The 18,387-nt window shown below is 42.4% G+C and overlaps 1 protein-coding gene across 2 annotated transcripts in view; it reads right to left on the reverse strand.

The window, feature by feature from the left end:
- Positions 1–18,387, reverse strand: part of cpne5b (copine Vb) — a 66,154-nt gene that overhangs the window by 16,300 nt on the left and 31,467 nt on the right. For both annotated transcript variants that reach the window (XM_052076242.1, XM_052076241.1), the window contains 3 exons: positions 10,515–10,578; positions 5,076–5,179; positions 3,730–3,834 (listed from right to left, as the gene is read on the reverse strand). In XM_052076242.1, coding sequence (XP_051932202.1) covers positions 3,730–3,834; positions 5,076–5,179; positions 10,515–10,578 — 273 coding nt within the window. The remainder of the gene's footprint in view (positions 1–3,729; positions 3,835–5,075; positions 5,180–10,514; positions 10,579–18,387) is intronic.

Consider the following 18,387-nt stretch of genomic DNA (forward strand, 5'->3'; position numbering starts at 1 on the left):
GTAGCACATGGAGAAGTCAGTCATTTAGAGAAAAAAAAAATAAAAAAAAGTTGCGACGTCGCACCGGTGCAGCAGGAAAGAAATGTTCCTGTGGAGCAAAGAGACGGAGGAAAAACAACATTTTGGGCACCTTCATATCTATGTTCCATTGATCTCATCGCAGTGCTTCTCGTCCTTGCAATGTTGCCTGACGTAAGAAGTTCCACCAGCCCCGATTCAAAGAAAGCTGTCACAGAGGACCGAGGCCTAGAATAAGCCAAACTAGTTCTCTGCCATCTGGCCTTGGTTGCTGTGTGGTGACAGGTTGGTCCTTTGAGGTTATCTTCAAGCATGTGCTTGTCACTTTGGTGGTGGCAACAGGATGCCTCTCTTCTCAATTGCAAAAGGACAGTGGAATAAATTAGACGGCATCGAAAAATTGAGAAAAAATTGTAATATATTACCTCTCATTAGACTGCTTTGTGGACAAGAATTAATTTAAAGTTTGTGCGCACGGTGTTACACAGATTCGAGACAGACATTATTTTCATCGTGATTTCAAATTTAAAACATGGATCATAAGAGTTTTGGATCCTTCTGTGCCTCCCTTGCACTCACAGAACAATATGCACTTCAGAACTAATCTGCCTCGACTATCTGCTGCTATTCTCAGACTTCTTTAATGAAATGACTCATCTCCAGTAATGCAGGGACATGTGATTGAGAGAGTAAAAAAAAAGAAAAGAAAAGAAAAAAAAAAGTGGAGTACATTTAACAGTGAACCATTCTTCAGCTGTAATTACAAAGATCTCCTTGTAATATTTGCCACAGATAAAAAAGGAAAACTTAGGAGTCACGGTGCTTGTATATGGACGAAATTAGCTTTTGGGAGGTTTTAATTAAATCACGAAGGTAGATTCATTTATGAACTGTTGCTCAAAAGCCTGGGGGAAATGTGTCAAATCTCATTAAAGATTCGAATAACAATAACTATGATAATTATAAATATTATTATAGAAATCGTCATAATCATCACCATTATCATCCACAATATGGGTGCCAAAGTCAAGGCCCGGGGGCCAGATCTGGCCCCCTACATAATTTTTCATGGCCCGCAAAAGCAAATGAAGCATTTCAAGTTTCATGATGCCTGTTAAAGTCTGAACCAAAATGTCAGATTGTCATCGTAATCCACAATAACAGTCATTATTCTTAACTTCAGATTGTGAAACTAGTTATGAATTTTTTGTGTGCCGTGTATGTAATGCGTCAAACAAACAAAGTCCCTGATTTCAAAATCACCACTGCTGAATTTGCCGATTTCCTGTTCAACTGTACGGGCAAGACGCTGTGTGTGACATCAAGCAGCCGATCATCACTTTGGATTGTGAAATCATTCACAAACCGGATTGTAATTGTGTAATTGAGTGCGCGTTTCAGTCTTCACGTCTTCATTATATTTTCAGACACTCTTCATATGCACTCTCATTTTCACTCTAATTATATAAATGCTAGTCAGGCTATTGTATTTAATACTTACGGTACATATTTAGTTTCATTTAAGCCCTAAAAACACGAATGCAAGAAGCGTAAAACAGACTGTTACTTTGTCTCAATGAGTCCCTGTGAAAAACATGTACGCCCATTTTTAATTTCGTAAAAAAAATTTATATTAATAAGATAAGATAAGATACACTTTATTTGTCCCATACTAGGGAAATTTGGGATGTCCAAAACACGGAGCGTCTTACATACACTTGGCTGCTATTGGTGATTGGCTTCTTCTTCGTGGGTGCCACATTCAGAATTCCGCATTGATGGCAATATTACATGGCGTCAGTTGACACAAACACACACTGGAAATATGAACAGGAAAAATAAGCAAGTGTATAACCTGTTTCTATGCTGCCTGGTCATATTTCAAGACCTGCAGCGTTTCCAACCGTTTCAGCTTGTGACTTGTCACATTCCATTACTCACTGTTCACATGTTTGTGAACACTGGATGTGTGTGTGTGTGTGTGTGTGTGTTCCTGGCTTTGATGTCCACCTCTCTCCCAAGTGTATGATCGACTCTGACAGGTTAGTGACCCCTTTTGGAGCTCATGTGTAATACACAACCCCCCCCCCCAAAAAAAAAAAATTGTTACATGTTGCAGCTCCTCCTTTAGGAATGCGCAGCTCTCATCCATTCTGTCTGCTCGGGTTTGATCTCGCACACGTCCTTTATTTTCACAGTATCCTCCTTAATTAGAGTTCAACTGGAGGTACACGCGTGACGACAAAAACAAGAATCGCACAAAAACTTTCTTGCCGTCCAGAGGAGAAAATGTGCCTGTCACTTTTATTTCATCACTGCCTATGGCATCCTGATTTCACTTTTTTTTCCCTTTCCATCACGGATTTCTAAATCAAACGCAGACAGCTCACCAAGGTGAAAAATCCCCTATAACACAATGTGTCTTTATTAATGATATGCCAAATAAGACAAGAGAAATCCATCATAGCATTAGATTCTGTCGCAGCGCAGTCCAACGGATGCTAAAGGTCAATGTAATGAGGAAATTCATTAGTTCATTCAAAATAATTCAATGTAATTCCATGCTATGTCTCATTTGTATGGTCTAATGCCAAGGCCCTGCATTTACTGTTTTGCAAATAAATAAATAAATGAATAAAAACTGACCTTGATCTACCCCGTCACTCTTGAACTTTAACTGAAAACATGAAACTAAATCATCTCATTTTTTTGTTGTTCTACTTCTTCCTTTCATAACTTTGCTGCTGTGAATCTGGAATTTCTCCATTGCGAGACTAATAAAGGTTTTCTTAAACTTAAACTTAAACAATGACCTATTTGTTTATTATATTATTTGACGAACTCAAGTGGAAGGCACAAACAGAAATGAATGATCAGGGTGGAAAACGGTCTCTAAGAGTCCACTTCACAAATCTGCGATCTCCCTGGCAAACTTTATACCATCTGTCCGTGGAGGTCTGCTTGCAGTTCCCTACGAAGGTACTTTGTACACTTTGACTTCCTGCATCTAGTCCAGAAAATCAGTTTCTGTTCCCGCCATGTCAAAGATTGTGCCTATCGTTTGCTGATTTGAAAGCCTCTTCTATTCACACTGTATGATTGCAGTTGTGTTCACGCCCACAACGGCGCAAAATTCTCATTTTTAACTGCGCCCAGCTGCGTGTATATGTAAAAATAACAAAACAGAGTCCAGTCCGCCCCTCCACAGATTTAGACCTCGCCTTATGCTGTACTTCAACGGTGGAAGAAAATAGAATCCTTTGAATGAATTAAATTACATTGAATTTGTGGTTACACAATGGCACTCATTGTGTGCTTTCAAGTAAGAATCAATACTTAGTAGTAATGTATGAATGTAGCCACAGTACAATAGTGTGACTGTGAAAAAAAAAAACTTTACAGTGCAACATTTTAAGATGGGATTGATTCTTGCTGGTTACAAGCATCCTTGCGGTTGATGCTTGTTGTTCAGTAATAGCTGCCATCAGTACACTGGACAATGTTGGAGGTATACTACCGGGGGCCGTGGAGGTCATCGATAGATGACTCCAGCAGGAATCAATGAGGTCAGATGATGTGGATGGGGTTATCAAGGTGTGTGTGTGTGTGTGTGTGTGTGTGTGCGTGCATGCAGCAGGTCTTGCCTGACTATGTCGATAATCAAGAGGAGTAGTGCAAGAGACAGCAGGCAGCTTTGTTGCCCAAGCTTACCTGTCGTAGTCGCCATTGCAGAGTGCTCGGACAGGAATAGTAAATGGCTGCCACACCGGGTTTAACGTGTTCTTCACCACCTCTGTTTTATGGCAGATCGTAAAGCTAGACAGAAAGAGTGTAGAGGAGGAGGCAAGAGTTAACGTGGCAGTGAAAAGAATTTGCTCATTAATTCCCTTTATGCAGACGTGAGAGATAAATATGCAAATAAGGGGAGGAGGAGTGTAAAACGGAAAGGACAGAGGCTCCAATGCGGGGACACTTTAAATAGGGGCTGTGTCCGGCCGGCTTTGTTTATTTCTTGGCTGGTCTCCCACTTATATTGTTTTACAGACCCCAGAGAATTATGTCATATCTGAGTCTGACTCTCTCAACCAAGCCCTTCTGTGCCATTGGATTTCTGCTATCTACAATGCTTCACAGAGCATAAATCCCTATTAAATGCCGCAAACCATCCTCTCACAAAGCAACCAGGCGTGCCACTTTTATTTGGATTACTTGTGCTCCACTGAGTGCCACAAGCATTAGAAACCTCCGTAAGTCTGTTAGGTACTCGGCCCCATAACATGTTCTTCCTTGCGGCCCCAAAAAGCTACAAGAGTGCTAATGAGGCGTTAAAGGCTACGGAAGAATCCCAGTGCTAATTTTACTGTATGGTACTGTTTGATGGGAAGAATTTGGTTTTGCATGAATTACCTCTCCTAGATGGAGTATGCTCTCTCTGAGTCATTTATGCAAGTGAAGTTGTTTGTGGTGCTGGTGTGACCAATGCCTCTGTACATAGGAAGTTGTGCCCGACTCATTAAACACTGCAGCTCCTACTATAGTGTCCATACAGTCCAACACACTCTCACATAGGCGCTTTTATAGTTGGACAGCATCTTCTCCTCACTCCAAGATGGTTTATATATTGGGGTCGCTGCAGTTGCATTTGTAAGGACCTGATTTTAAGATCAGAGTGTGGAAGGTTGGAATCCTGCTGCGGAACAGAATATGGGATTTATGATGAGCTGCTGGAGACGTGCGGTAATTCACTTCCAGAGAGCCGCAGGGTTGCCCTTCAGCTTTTATTGTTTTTCTGACTGACATTGACTGTTCAACTGTTCAAAATCTTCCAAGCTGCTCACTGTCCTCCTTTTTTAAGTCTTGGGATAAGATAAATTCACTATGGAAACAAGTTGGTGAAATATGACAAAGGAAATACAGTCTGGGATCTTGTTAGCGGCAGTTGTTAGCGAGCTAAAATTAGCACTGGGAATCTTCTTGTACTTAACAGTTTTTTTCTCATATCATAAAATCGATTAATCCATAGATAGATAGATCGATGGATAGAGACAATTACTTACGTTCCATCTTCATTGCTTCTGTAGAAAACCATAAACGGATCTGATTTCCCAAAGAAGTCCTTCTTGTCTAACTTGTTGGCACAGAACTGCATAGTGGCGCTATCCTAGCATGTGAGCAGATGGGGAGAACAATAAGCAGAGTAGGGCGGCGTACGATAAGTACCGTTAAAAATTGTATTCCGGTAGATGTGGATTATGTTGTGTAGATTTTGCACGCCGCATGCATCCACACAACATTATATTCGAGTGACAATTTACAACAACAACTGCAAAGCCATTACGCAGTAAAAATCAATGAGTTGAGAAATGAAAATGCCAAAATAATGATATTTTGGGAAGTAATTCCTTGTGAAAATGGCCCTTGCAGTCAAACAGGAGATATTCTTTGGTCAACATGTTACAAATTACATCTTTTTTTTTTAATTAGTTCACCATACAAGGTATCGATGAAGCTGAACTTATTTTATTTTATTGATTCAGATAAGACAGCATGGCTCCTATGACGAATAAATTAATTGGATGAATAAATCTGAGGTCTCGATTGACATCGATAAGAAAAAGGAACAATATTACCGTGACCATATATGAGGCAAAAGTGCTGCTGAGAGATTAATTCATGCTGAAAACATTTTTCTTTCCCTCTGCCTTATTGTGCACCCCCCACATAGTTTATCATGTAGGGCTTAGAGCATGTCCAAATATAAATCATTGGCAAGCCTTTAAGGCGTAAGGTACTTACTTAATGTTCCCCTCCCAGTGGCTGTCTCTTATTGTGTGCAGCAGAAGAGGCCTGACTAACGCTTGGATGCACGCTGCGGCTAATCTACGTGATACAGTGTTCTTTACAGTACTTTCACACACTTTAACAATAAATTGCTGCTGTTGTCTTCATCGCCTGAGGTCGTACACCAGGCAGCCAGAGCTCTCCTAATGATAGCTTGATAGCTTTTTAATGTCACAGCCTCGTGTCAGCTGTGTGCCGGGTGGCATATCAGTTGAGGGATGGATGCGAGGTTTCAAATGTGACAGATTTTATGTGAGTGTTTCTGCCCGCTCAGATTCCTGGTTCCGTTTTTCCCCCACAGTGACCTCCTGCCTGCGTTTTAAAAATGTTTTTATTTTTATTTTTATCATCACTACCAGCCAAGCAATATGCAGCAAGCATGAACCACTCCAGTAATGAGAAGAACTTCATCTGCCTGCTTTCTTCCGTCACCCTGGGGGTATATACAGTACCTACTGCACATCTGTCACATTTGACACTGGCGTTTTGCAGAGATCATTCCATATCATCTCGGTGCGCATTCATCTCACATACTCTACATTGTAAGACACATGAACAGCTGTGCATCATGCAACACACAAGATGATCTTAAAATGAGGCGCATTATACCGAAAGGTGTTTACCTGTTTGAAAATTATTCATACTCATGCACTCAAATGCCGTTTTATCTTAACTTGGAGATAGCGATACTGCATGTACTGTATATACCTGCATCATTACAGCAGGAGTTGCTCACTGTGTTTCTCATGGGGATGGAACTCTACAGGCTAAGAGCCTCGAAGGCTGACAGGAGCTGACAGCTACCGCTGACTCAAAAGCATTTAGATGTATGTCGTAGTATAGGCATTTCAGGAATTTACAATACAATTAAAAATGGCATTGACAGGAATTTTTGTGGTATTTTTTCTGAGATCCTACCTTGTACTCTAAGCTTCTGAGCAAACCGTGGGAGCCCTAAAACCATTTAATTTTTTTTCTTCTATTCATCCATCTATTCATTTACCTGTACCAGAAGCTAGCGAGTGTTTGCGTGACCATGTGAATCTTATTCAGATCGGAAACCTCTTCTGCGCTGAATTTAAATGGGATGAGGGCAGCCAATTCCATTGGCAGGAATCAGATCGTCTGTGTTCACTCCCACAATGGCGCAAACGTCCACTTCTAACGGTGCCCGTCATGGAAAAAAAGCTACAAAAACAAATGAAAACCCCACCCATGCACTGAGTTAGATGAAACTTTACGCTGGACTTGCGCAGGACATGAACAGGAGGTACTCTGAAAAGATGTGTGACAACAAGCACCCCACGTTGTTTAAGTCTGTCATAGAAAGTGGAGTGTTTCTCTTTTTCCAACCAGTTTCTATTCTCCCTTTCCTTTAATATTTTGTGTGAAACAAGCTACCTCGCATGTTAGGTTATGTTCCAACCTTTTAGCTGAGCAAAAACAAAATTCTCCCCGTGCTACACGTAGACGATTTTATCAGCCATTTAAAACATGTTTTACCTTTTATATAACACAATACCATGTCTTTTTGAAAGGACAAAGGAACCCCTCTTATCAATTCATGCATTTTAAAGAACCTGTACTCTCAGAAAACTTTATTCTTTCTCTTGCCTTGGGGGCAACTTGCAAACCCCTGTCATATTCCGAGAGATTAATCCAGAAGCAAGTGGCAAAACAAAAGCTAGATCTGCTTCTTCTTCTTCTTCCCAGCACATTAAAGACACTGTTCTCGGCTTCCCATTAGTCTTCCCGAGCATTACAATGCTGTTGTGTGTTGCTGCTGCTGTTGCTCTCATTCAGCCCGAGTAAAAGGACACGGATACAAAGGAAGTGCTATTGCGGTAATAGGCGCATGAAAATATTAATGGCGACGAACAGTGTTGGGGATATTAAATATGCATCTGCTCCTGCCCCATTAATGTTGTGTAGCACGAACTTGCATTCTTGCTCAGATGGAAGATCAACAGCATCGGTTAATAGGGAGGCAATCAATATTTAAACCGTGTGTGTGAGTGTGTCCCTGTCCATCAGCAAGTGCCCCTCCCACTCAAATAACCTCATCATTTCTATTAATTCTGGATTTTGTTTTTTTTAATTATATTTGGTGTGATCCATATCTAGCTGCATAGAAATGCGCACGGTGCTTTCAGACTGCACTCGCTTGTCTACAGAATACTCAGTGGGTGAGAAAATTGGATAAGAAAATAAATGAAACGGACAAAGTTTTTGCTGAAGCTTCTTTTTCCACAGTTGGAACCCCTTGTCAGCTTTTCGTGGTGAACTGAAATAATCACCTGAAGAGAGTTTGAACTGAGAATTTCAAGTTGGCCTTACAAATGATTTGATCATTTGCCGTTTGGGTCATGGTCAGATGGCTTTCTCACAAAGTGAACCACGACAGAGTTTGCTTCGTACTGAATGGTCTCTGGCTGGTTGGTACCAGATTATCAAATGTACTCCACAATGGCGGGAGGGGGAATGAAGTAGATGATCCAAATGCACTAAAGGATGAAAATAGTTTCGCATAGCAACGAGGGATTCAATTAAAGGATAATGTCTGCAAAAAGTGAGTGTTTCTGCTTGAGTGTGTGTACGTGTGCTCTGTATGGGGACAAGGTCAGGCTGGTCTGCGTTTTAATTAAGCAAATCTCGGTCTCACACTGTCATTATCCAAGCTGATTTTGGAGGTACGAGTTGGTACCTGCAGGGTGTGAAATAATCCTATATCGATTCACATCACTGTGTTTGTTTCATCCTTTGTGAGACTAATGTGCACACACACACACACACACACACACACACACACACACACACGGCCGCTGTAATTCTTCATCTTTTAATTGCACATTTGCTTTGGTTTTCAATATTGCACATCTGCCCCCCCTCCCCCCCTTTTCATCGCCTCCCTGCCTCTGTCTTTGCACAATTTGTTCAGTTTCACTCTCTTGCTTTCCAATATCCTGCTCTAATGTGTGCGCGGTGAGTTCAGTGGAGCACATCCCCAGGTTCAGACCGCAGGCTTAGTCGAGAGAATGATCAGCATTCACCTCATCATGTCGCGGGGCCATTTCATTCAACAATGTGCCACTCCACTGGGTGACAACAGATGTCCTGTCTGCTGTGTTGTGAGAGGGGTGAACGGGTCACAACTAGCCGCTAGCATAAACACACAACCATATATGGGTTGGGAGATAAAATAACTTGATATCAATGGGTGGGGTATTTGGCAATCTCTGTAATGTGAATCCAGTGGTGAAAATAGGGTCGATGCTTCCACCCCCCCCCTACACACACACACACACACACACACATTTCTCCCCAATCTGACTGAGTGCTCCCGCAAATGCGTACAAGTAGCTACTGGCCATCAATTCATTCTGCCGCCGGGCATTATGGTAAAACAAAGCAGTGTGTGCATTGGGACACTCCACATTAAAGGTGGGCGGGGTCAGTTGTGGCCCCTCAAAACAGGCAAATTTAATTAAACTGCAATGCAAAAAAAAAAAAAGTTTGCCAAAGGTTGAAAGTAATACTTGAACCTTGAGGTATTTTCACAATAGTGTCTCACAGACGTTTTATTAACCCTTTCATACAAAAATAACGATAACCTGGTACTTGATAATAACCTGTCCAGTGTAGTGACCGCTATCCCCAAAAGGGTTAAAATACTGGGGAATGGTTTTCGCTGGTGGAAACAAATTATGCCCCCTGAAACTTTCGCCAACCTGTGGGACAGGGCGCCTCAAGTCAAACCTTGCCAGCAAGATGAATTATCGCAGTGTTTGTGAGTTCACAAATCCCAGAGAATCCATCTTGTCCCCAGCCTGCCGATTTCCTCCGAGAACGCATCACTGGTTGTGCGGACCAGTCTAGAATGCAACAGTATGTTTGGCGGCTGCTGTGACGGAGAGAGGAAGCGCCGAGGCCAGGGGAGATAAACAAACTAAGCACGGCGACACCGGAAGACGAATGCACGGATGTTGCAATTAATTCTGTTCTCGTTTCCTTTTTGAAGGAAGAACAGCGGGTGACGCTTTGTGCATTTTGAGTTGGTCAAGAGATGTTTTCATTTGTTGCCGTGATTGGTCAAAACAAAAGTTTGGTAGGCCTGCACAAGTTTCTTCTTCGCCCAATCAAGTCAAAGTATTGTACTATATGTTCCGACTTTTCCGAGCAGATCACATTGGAGGAGTCCCAGATTGATGGTGTGGAGAACTCCTTTGAGTGATTCATGTCATCACTCTGGCTCTTGCCACGTTACCTCCCCTGAGGGACCAAAGAAATTGCTGGGATTGCCGCTGGGTGAAGTTGATATATCGTTGTATCTATTTAACCATAAAAAGGGTTTCACAATTTGATGTCAAGCATATTTTTTGGTTTGTTTTTTTTGTCTTGAGAGCAGTGTTTCCTATCCTTTACTGAGCCAAGGCTCATATTTTACATTCAAAAAAGACCACGAAAACATGTCACACAAAGATGTATATGCCGTAACGCCTGTATTGATGTTGTCGTCTCATTTTAGTCCCAAATGTACTCACGAAATGTGAAGTGGCAATGTTTAGTAAATCCGTGATCGATATTCTGCGGTATGAACAGCATTTCGAGCAACTTCTGCAAAGGGTCAATTATGATAATTATGACGGTTTACTTACTCTGCAGTTACTCAGCTCCTCTGCAGACAGGATGATGGTGCCGCATTTCTTCCCTGGGATCCCTCTGTGGTAGGACAGACGAAAGATTTTATGATCAGTGATAACAATTAATTAGAGCATCATTCATGCTCGGCAACATTGAATTCATATTTTGTGGCTTTGGCAGTTGTGCTGTGCTAAGGTCACCTCTGTATCTAGCGTCTACGGGAACATATGTCACTCTCTGGCTGAACGTAGCAATATAGCTCGCTGCTATGCATTGGAAAATACGCTCACCGGCCACAACAGTTGGTACACCTGTAGAGTACCATCAGACAAAAAGCATACGCCACAAAGTACAGATACACGAAAGCAGCGCTGCATATTAGAAATACACCGACCAAATCCAACCACCCTAACACAAATACAGTTTCACAAAATAATGAATAAATATGACTCTGACGGGTACCGAATAAAGAGTCTGATAAGTCGTTGGAAAAGTGGCCGAACTTAAAAAGAAAAAAAAATATTGGAATACTTTTTCTGTCTCTCTTTGGCTCATTCCTAAATGGAAGATGAACAAACTCGAGTCTGATCACTCATGAGCCAAAAGACAATGAGTGCCGCATTGAACATTTAACATCAAACGAGGCTTGCACTGTTATCTCATGCAAATTGAGGTCGTGGTCCGCATGTGTTCATTTGCATGTTTGTTAAACGGTCCAGATCAAATGGTTATCAAAGAAAAAGAAAAATGTAAGAAGCAGAAAGTATAGTCTGTTATCTGCAATATACGCCATATCCTAAATATACCATACATATTTTTACTTATTTATTCAGTTATAAATTGTACTAATTACATTACCCGCCATACAGAATTCACAATACTTTCCAGATTTGGGGGAGAAATGATGTGAGCGCAGTAATATTGGACAACGTACAGTCAAAAGGGTGATTTACATTAATTTAAAAGCCAAATGATTTCAGTGATGCAAAAGACCAAAATAGCCTCCGGGCCGCATCATTCAATTTGTTTGCAAATCCATTTTTGACATTTTAGTTGCCTCTTAAAAGTACTGTGGGCCTCGGTCATCAGAGTTGTTCACCGCCAACATTGCAGAGCGGCTTAATAACGTGCCCCCACCCCCCACCCCCGCCCCGGGAGACTAATAATGTTCATCCCCTTAATAATTCATTGCCGAGTTTACTGTCACAAATATTCCCAAAGAAAACCATTAAATATGTGCCAGAGCATACATTGTGCAACTTGCTGAAAACGTACTCCAAAAACTTTTCACAGCCTTATTAAAACTTAGTTCTGTTCAGAAAAACCAATTGGGCTGTGAAAGTCTATTTTGCTCTACAAAGTGGCTGTCTGCACCGCTGGGTCCTCTCGCCTTAAATGTTGTTCCTGCATTCGCTGGCGACAAACATTTTTTGCCTGTGCCAGTGTAGATATTCTTAAAAATGGTTTCTATTGTTACCCCCACTCCCGTTTGTTCTCTCCTAAAACGAATTGTCATCTGTGTTGAGTTGATTACACCAGCTGAGTTATACATGCGCACTAACCCCCCCTCCCCCCCCAATGGTGCTTTGAAAGCATAACAGCGCAATCATTTTGTGGTTTCTATTCAAAATGTGGCACTTGGTTGGAAACAGCAGGCCATCAAATTTTTGTGTGCCTCATCTGAGGATTATTAAGGTTGCTGCCGATATTTTACAAGTTGATGAATGACCTTGTTAATCATTTGTGTGTGACGGTAAGCGCCGAGTATCATATTAGTTTGGAAATATCACAGAAGGTGGGACTGTAACAGCAGGGGCTCCATCTCAAGGACGTGGAGGATAAGAACATAATAATGAGTCAATCTGTGGGAGGTTTGTTAACATAATTGCGCCGTAGAGTCGACACAACATTTGTTGAAACGTGCTTAGCGCTTAAACATTCATTTTGAAAGATCACATTTACAAATGTAACGTTCAATTTCCTCAATATATATACGTCTTTACCGTGGTAGTTTTACAGGGATGCATGAAACACCATATCTCTCGAGAGGGTCAAAATATGTCATGTGCCGTATTTCTCCGAGCACATTCACTGTTATCATTTGCAGTGACTTGTATTATTCTTTTGCAAAGAAGACAAGGAACTTTGAAATGACTCCCTATCAGTTTTTTGGGGTGGAAATTTAAAACATTTTATGAGACCTCTATGACTTCTAATGTGATGCACCCAAAAGAGGGGAACCATGAACACGACTCTCATTCCTTCTGGTTTACAGGCGCTGAACAAAGTGCTCTCCAGCTGTGTGCAGAGGTACAAGGTCAACTCGGAGGAGACATTTACGCCACGCATTGAAAGACCTCCATCAACGTTCAGGCAGGGAGGAAAAAAAAAATCCCCGTCAAGTGATGTGAGAAGCTGTGAGTGCTTTTTGGCACCAACAATTCAATGTAAACACCCACTCGACAAAAAACATCATCAGCCACTGGCCAGGAGGTAGAGCCTTGAAACGAGCTCGTGCGGATTTCACCAGATGTGTCTGGAGGTTGTGAAATCCAACAATCAATAAGTATAAAAGAGGTTATGCTTTGGCGAATAATGGATGCATGCTTGACAAGGAACTTCACGATGCTCAACCGTGTACTGATGTACTACTTGGTGATGAAATATTCATGTCTGCAATGTCACAAATAGCCAAAAGATATGAAGATGGTTCTAGTCAGCATTTAACCTCCAATATTTAATCCAAATATTTTTGCATTTTTTGGCGACCGGTAATTTTTATAGCCATATTTTTGCATATCATGATCATCACGGCCATCCCATAACATCACACATCACAAGGGTTGCGGGGGGGTACTGGAGCCTATCCCAGCTGTCTTTGGGCAGTAAGGCAGGGGACACCCTGGACCGGTTGACAGCCAATCGCAGGGCACAAAGAGACGAACAAACATCCACGATCACACTCACACCTAGGGACAATTTAGAGTGTTCAATCAGCTTTTGGAATGTGGGAGGAAACTGGAGTACCCGGAGAAAACCCACGCAGGCACAGGATCGAACCCACGACCTCTACACTGTGAGGTCGCTGCGCTAACCACTGGCCCACCGGGTTGCCATCCCGTAACAGTCCATCTTAAATGACTGTCTGTCCCTAGCTGTATCTAGACATTCTTATTTCACTATTAGATGCCTGAATTCCAGCTCATCTCAGAGCTATTGGAAAGACGAGATGGAAAATTATTGAACGCAAATCTAATTTGAACCTCACTATCGATTTGCCACAGCAAAAAGCAAGACTCCAGTTCTGGAGGGGAGAGATATCTCTTGAGGATGTCACGCCAGATGATGGTGCTTCTACAAATAACCAAAAACAATGAAACGGAATATATTCATCTTAGAAATGTATCTGGAAGATGGTGGCTGGTGGTGGTGGCTCTTTAACCGTAAAGTTAAAGAGCTCACTTTGCCATTACTGGGGATGAGTGAAAGAAAAGACCTCATGTATGAGTGTCACGGAGGACGGAGTCAGTTAAATGTATAATAGAACCGGCACATCCATCAGCGCAATGCTTCAAAGACTCTGCATACATACATTCGTTTTTGAACCTCTGACATTAAAGCAGCACGAGGAATAATTGGGTTGTTGGCTTTGCCTACATTATTCATGTCTAATATACTTTTTCGGTCAAGCCTTTGTGGTTACTTCGACGTCAACGAGGAAAGACCAGATGCTAACGATGTGAAGCCAATGAAATTAACCTGCTTGGTTTGGTTCTTTTTGAGGGCACAAAGTGTTGATCCCTGTGAATCCTGCCTAGCAACAAGTGACATGTAAACATGTGCTATGACAAAAAAAAAATATTAACCTGATTACCTCAACAGTGGAAAATTTAGAAAAAAAGTCTAGTCCTCAGAAACATGTTATATATATTTTATTCCCTTTTATCGGAGCATTAGGGCGGCCCGGTAGTCCAGTGGTTAGCACGTCGGCTTCACAGTGCAGAGGTACCGGGTTCGATTCCAGCTCCGGCCTCCCTGTGTGGAGTTTGCATGTTCTCCCCGGGCCTGCGTGGGTTTTCTCCGTGTGCTCCGGTTTCCTCCCACATTCCAAAAACATGCGTGGCAGGCTGATTGAACGCTCTAAATTGTCCCTAGGTGTGAGTGTGAGCGTGGATGGTTGTTCGTCTCTGTGTGCGCCCTCCGATCGGCTGGCAACCGATTCAGGGTGTCCCCCGCCTACTGCTGGAGACAGCTGGAGACAGCTGGGATAGGCTCCAGCACCCCCCGCGACCCTAGTGAGGATTGAGCGGTTCGGAAGATGAATGAATGAGTAGTGTGACAGTTAGATGACAGTGAGATGTTCAAAGTCAAGCTTCGGTTCACTGACAAGGAGCACTCGAGAAAAACAGTTGAAAGTGAGATTGTGCTGGATGTTGTCCAGAAGTGCACTTGGGCAAAGAGCCGCAGTTAAAAAAATAATAATAAAATAAAACCCAAAAGTATCTCATTGATTCAACTATGCAATTGAGAACATCAAACCTTCCCTGAAAATCAGTCCACAGAAATGACCTCTGACTTGACTAAAAAAAAAAAAAAAAAGAAGTCAAGAAGTAGACAATTAAGTCTTTCCACGATATTAGAAGATGGATTTTTTTTTTCTCGCAGGTCTCAGTTACAGAAAAGCCACAAGTACTGTATAGAAGTCGCAGGGTTTTGGGGATAAAAATCCATTCTTTATATGATGTAGTAGAAGTCGATCATTCCGTTTTGAGCACTGAATTGAAATTTTACATTCAAAGAGAGAGAGGAAGGGGGGAGGGGAGGGGCTGGGGAAAGCAAGTACCAAACACACCTGAGCACACACACCACATGAGGGGAAGTACATCCATCAAGCACACCAGTCAATCACATACTCCGCCAACTTGGAAATTGTCATTTTTCCAGATCATTTGAAGCACGGACACAGAAATTGGAGACCCAGGTTGTGGCAATATCTTCCTTTTCTTCAGTACTTTGTGAAAGGGAGGTTGCCTTCTCTAGACTTCTTGTGTGAGCACCTTCACCAGTCATTCAATAGCATTTTGATAAAGTGCACATGCAAAGCCACCTCCGAATCATCCATTTTTGGGGAGTGTTTTTTAATCATGGTCCTGCAGTTGAAACCAAGCTGTCTGTATTGCTGACTGGACAGCATGTTTCGCTCCAGATTTCCTTTATTGTCTTGAGGTTTTAGGGCAAATTACTGTATAGGTATAAAATAAATAATAGTGTGCTGCGTCTTTGCCAAGCTAACGATCTATGAAGAAAATAAAAGCCTAGCGTAAAAAAAACTAGATGTGAACTGATATTGTATTCATTGATTGTCTACCTATAATAAAACCAATACTGAGGGTCCGACTAAATTACGAACTTCATCATATGCGGGAAATAATAGATGAGAATACTTTCTCACACACACACACACACACACACACACACACACACACACACACACACACACACACACACACGCGGAGGGTGAGACGCGCCGATGATTCTGCAATGCCTCAGCCATTCATGACCTCATCTAACTTTATTCCAACTACCAGCGAAAGTGCACCATTAATCAAATTGTATTCTGAAAGTGTTTGCAGCCGCACCATGAAAGTAAGGGAATGGACTTCAACGTGTGCCTGTTTGTGAGTTCAGCTTCTATTTGGGAGGAGAAAGTGACTCAGTATCCATCATGCTCTCAAACAAAGCACGCGCTGCATCAAAAGATATCACTGCCCGTCTTTGTCAGAGTTTTGGTTTCATCCGCGACGACAAGGCACTCTGAGGCAGAAAAACTCAGCTAATCGGGACACTGTCACTCATGTCCATTTTATTATTCAGATTGTCGTTAATATTTGATTTGCCGCCCTTCCATTTGCCCACTGCTTGCCTATCAGAAGAAACATGATGTGCAACATGAAACAAGCCAGGGGAGGACAGGAGTGTTGAGAGAAAAAAAAACGAGAAAATGGAGCACTTGCACGCATTCAGCACGGACTCGGACTCTTCTCGCTTCCAATCCCACTAACACTCGGTGGGGAGCAAATGACACCTTCGGCAATCAGCGTCGTGACAACGTCAGCCAATTGTACGCTTTGTTTGCAATCAATGATGCTAGGCCATCTCATTTGTTTTGGAGGGAAAAAAAAAACTATTTCATTTGCTAAAACAGCTACCTCGGAGTGTTATAAGCCTTGCGTGACGTGTGAATAAGTAGAACGTTCCATGGGTTTCCCATCTGTCTGCTCGTTCCCAAGCGGATGACTGCAAGGTGCGGAGTAACCAAATAAAAGAGCTCATTCCAAATGACATCCTTGTATTTGCGCACTTGTATTTGCGTTTGAAGCTGCCTCGCAGATTAAGAAGTCAAATGGAATCCGCAAGGGCAGAAATTTGTTTTCTTAACAGATGGTCCTGCTCAGTGAGAGACGAGTGATCGATCGATACCTGCAGGAAGAGGAAATTGACTTTAACTCAGGTTTAAAGACAATCAATGTTGGAAGATCACACAACTTTCTGTCACGTCGCTGAACATTCACATACAGGCAAGACGAAGTAATTTGAAGTGCAAAGGCATCTAGAAACGTAAGACTCTACGACAGGTTCCCCCTTTTGATCCATGCATTCGTCTTCTTTTGTGCCGACTTTGTTGCGTTCATCAAGGACACCGCAGAAACCGCCCAAACTTTTTTGATTGAAGATTTACTCTCCACACTTTCACACGCATGCCACGATGAGCATCAGCCATAACGGCCCTCTAAGATGAACGAAACAGTAACAAGTTTTTGAGCTTGTGAAAAGGAAGTCACTGCCTACCTTAGTGGGAGACCTGACACGAGGCATGCGACGCACTTTTGCAGCCTGTTAACGATCGTATCTCACGTTTCCAGAGAGGCCGTCTAGAGTGCCTTTCTTTGTGAGTGCCATCGGTGAATTGTACACGAAATGCACTTTGCCTGATAACAATAATAATAATAAAGGTGGCATTGCAATAGCCTTGATCGCAAGTTGCAATTGCAGACTGCTGAGCACTAACAACTTCCGGCTACGCGATTTGGGTACTTTAATATTTTTTTTTATGAAAGTGAGATTGATCGGATAATTAGGGTGCGTTAAGACAAAAAGTGTATGACTAACATGCACAGAGACGCACAAATGTTTGTTTGTTTTTTTTCCCTCTACAAACTTTGCGATCGACTTGGGAACGGTCCGCGAGCTATCGGTCGGTCGACATAATGGGCACCCCTGCCGTAGAAGCTTCAGACGACGCCAGCTGATTTACGGCACAAGACGGATTTTGAACTGAACCAGTCACCAAGCAATCTGAATGAAAATCTGCATTGCACATCGTGACCAACATGGACTAAAAGCGATAACCCGCCAAGCTTTCTTCATGACTGACTGACTAAAGTGATGCCCGTTGCATTTTTTTGTGTTCTCCACCAAAGTCAGCATGCAGAGAAATCCACGAGCCTATTTGCCGTACAGGAGTCCGTTTGCTTCCCTTTCTCATCCAGGATGAAGAACGTAGCCAAGTTTTTTTTCTTAATGAGCAGCCACACAGGCACTGTGGGGGATGTCAGCTCCACAAAGCCTTGTTCAAACAGTTTCTTTTTGATTCTGATCAAGGAGTCGACGATCCTGTGGGGCAGCCTCTTCGCCGTCAGACAGATTTCTACAGAGCTCAGCAGCCCCGAAGCATCCGTTTCCCATCACCTAACCCCTCAATCAGGAACTGCCTTGGGGCATTACAGACGCCACTTTTCATCATGGCATCAAGGACTTCCCAGTACATTTTAAAGATGGGAGTCGGAGTGGAAGGGAGTAATTGCTCCCTCCGTCTTTCCCTCAATT

Source organism: Hippocampus zosterae, chromosome 9, assembly GCF_025434085.1.
Source record: "Hippocampus zosterae strain Florida chromosome 9, ASM2543408v3, whole genome shotgun sequence".
Classification (NCBI taxonomy): Eukaryota; Metazoa; Chordata; class Actinopteri; order Syngnathiformes; family Syngnathidae; genus Hippocampus; species Hippocampus zosterae.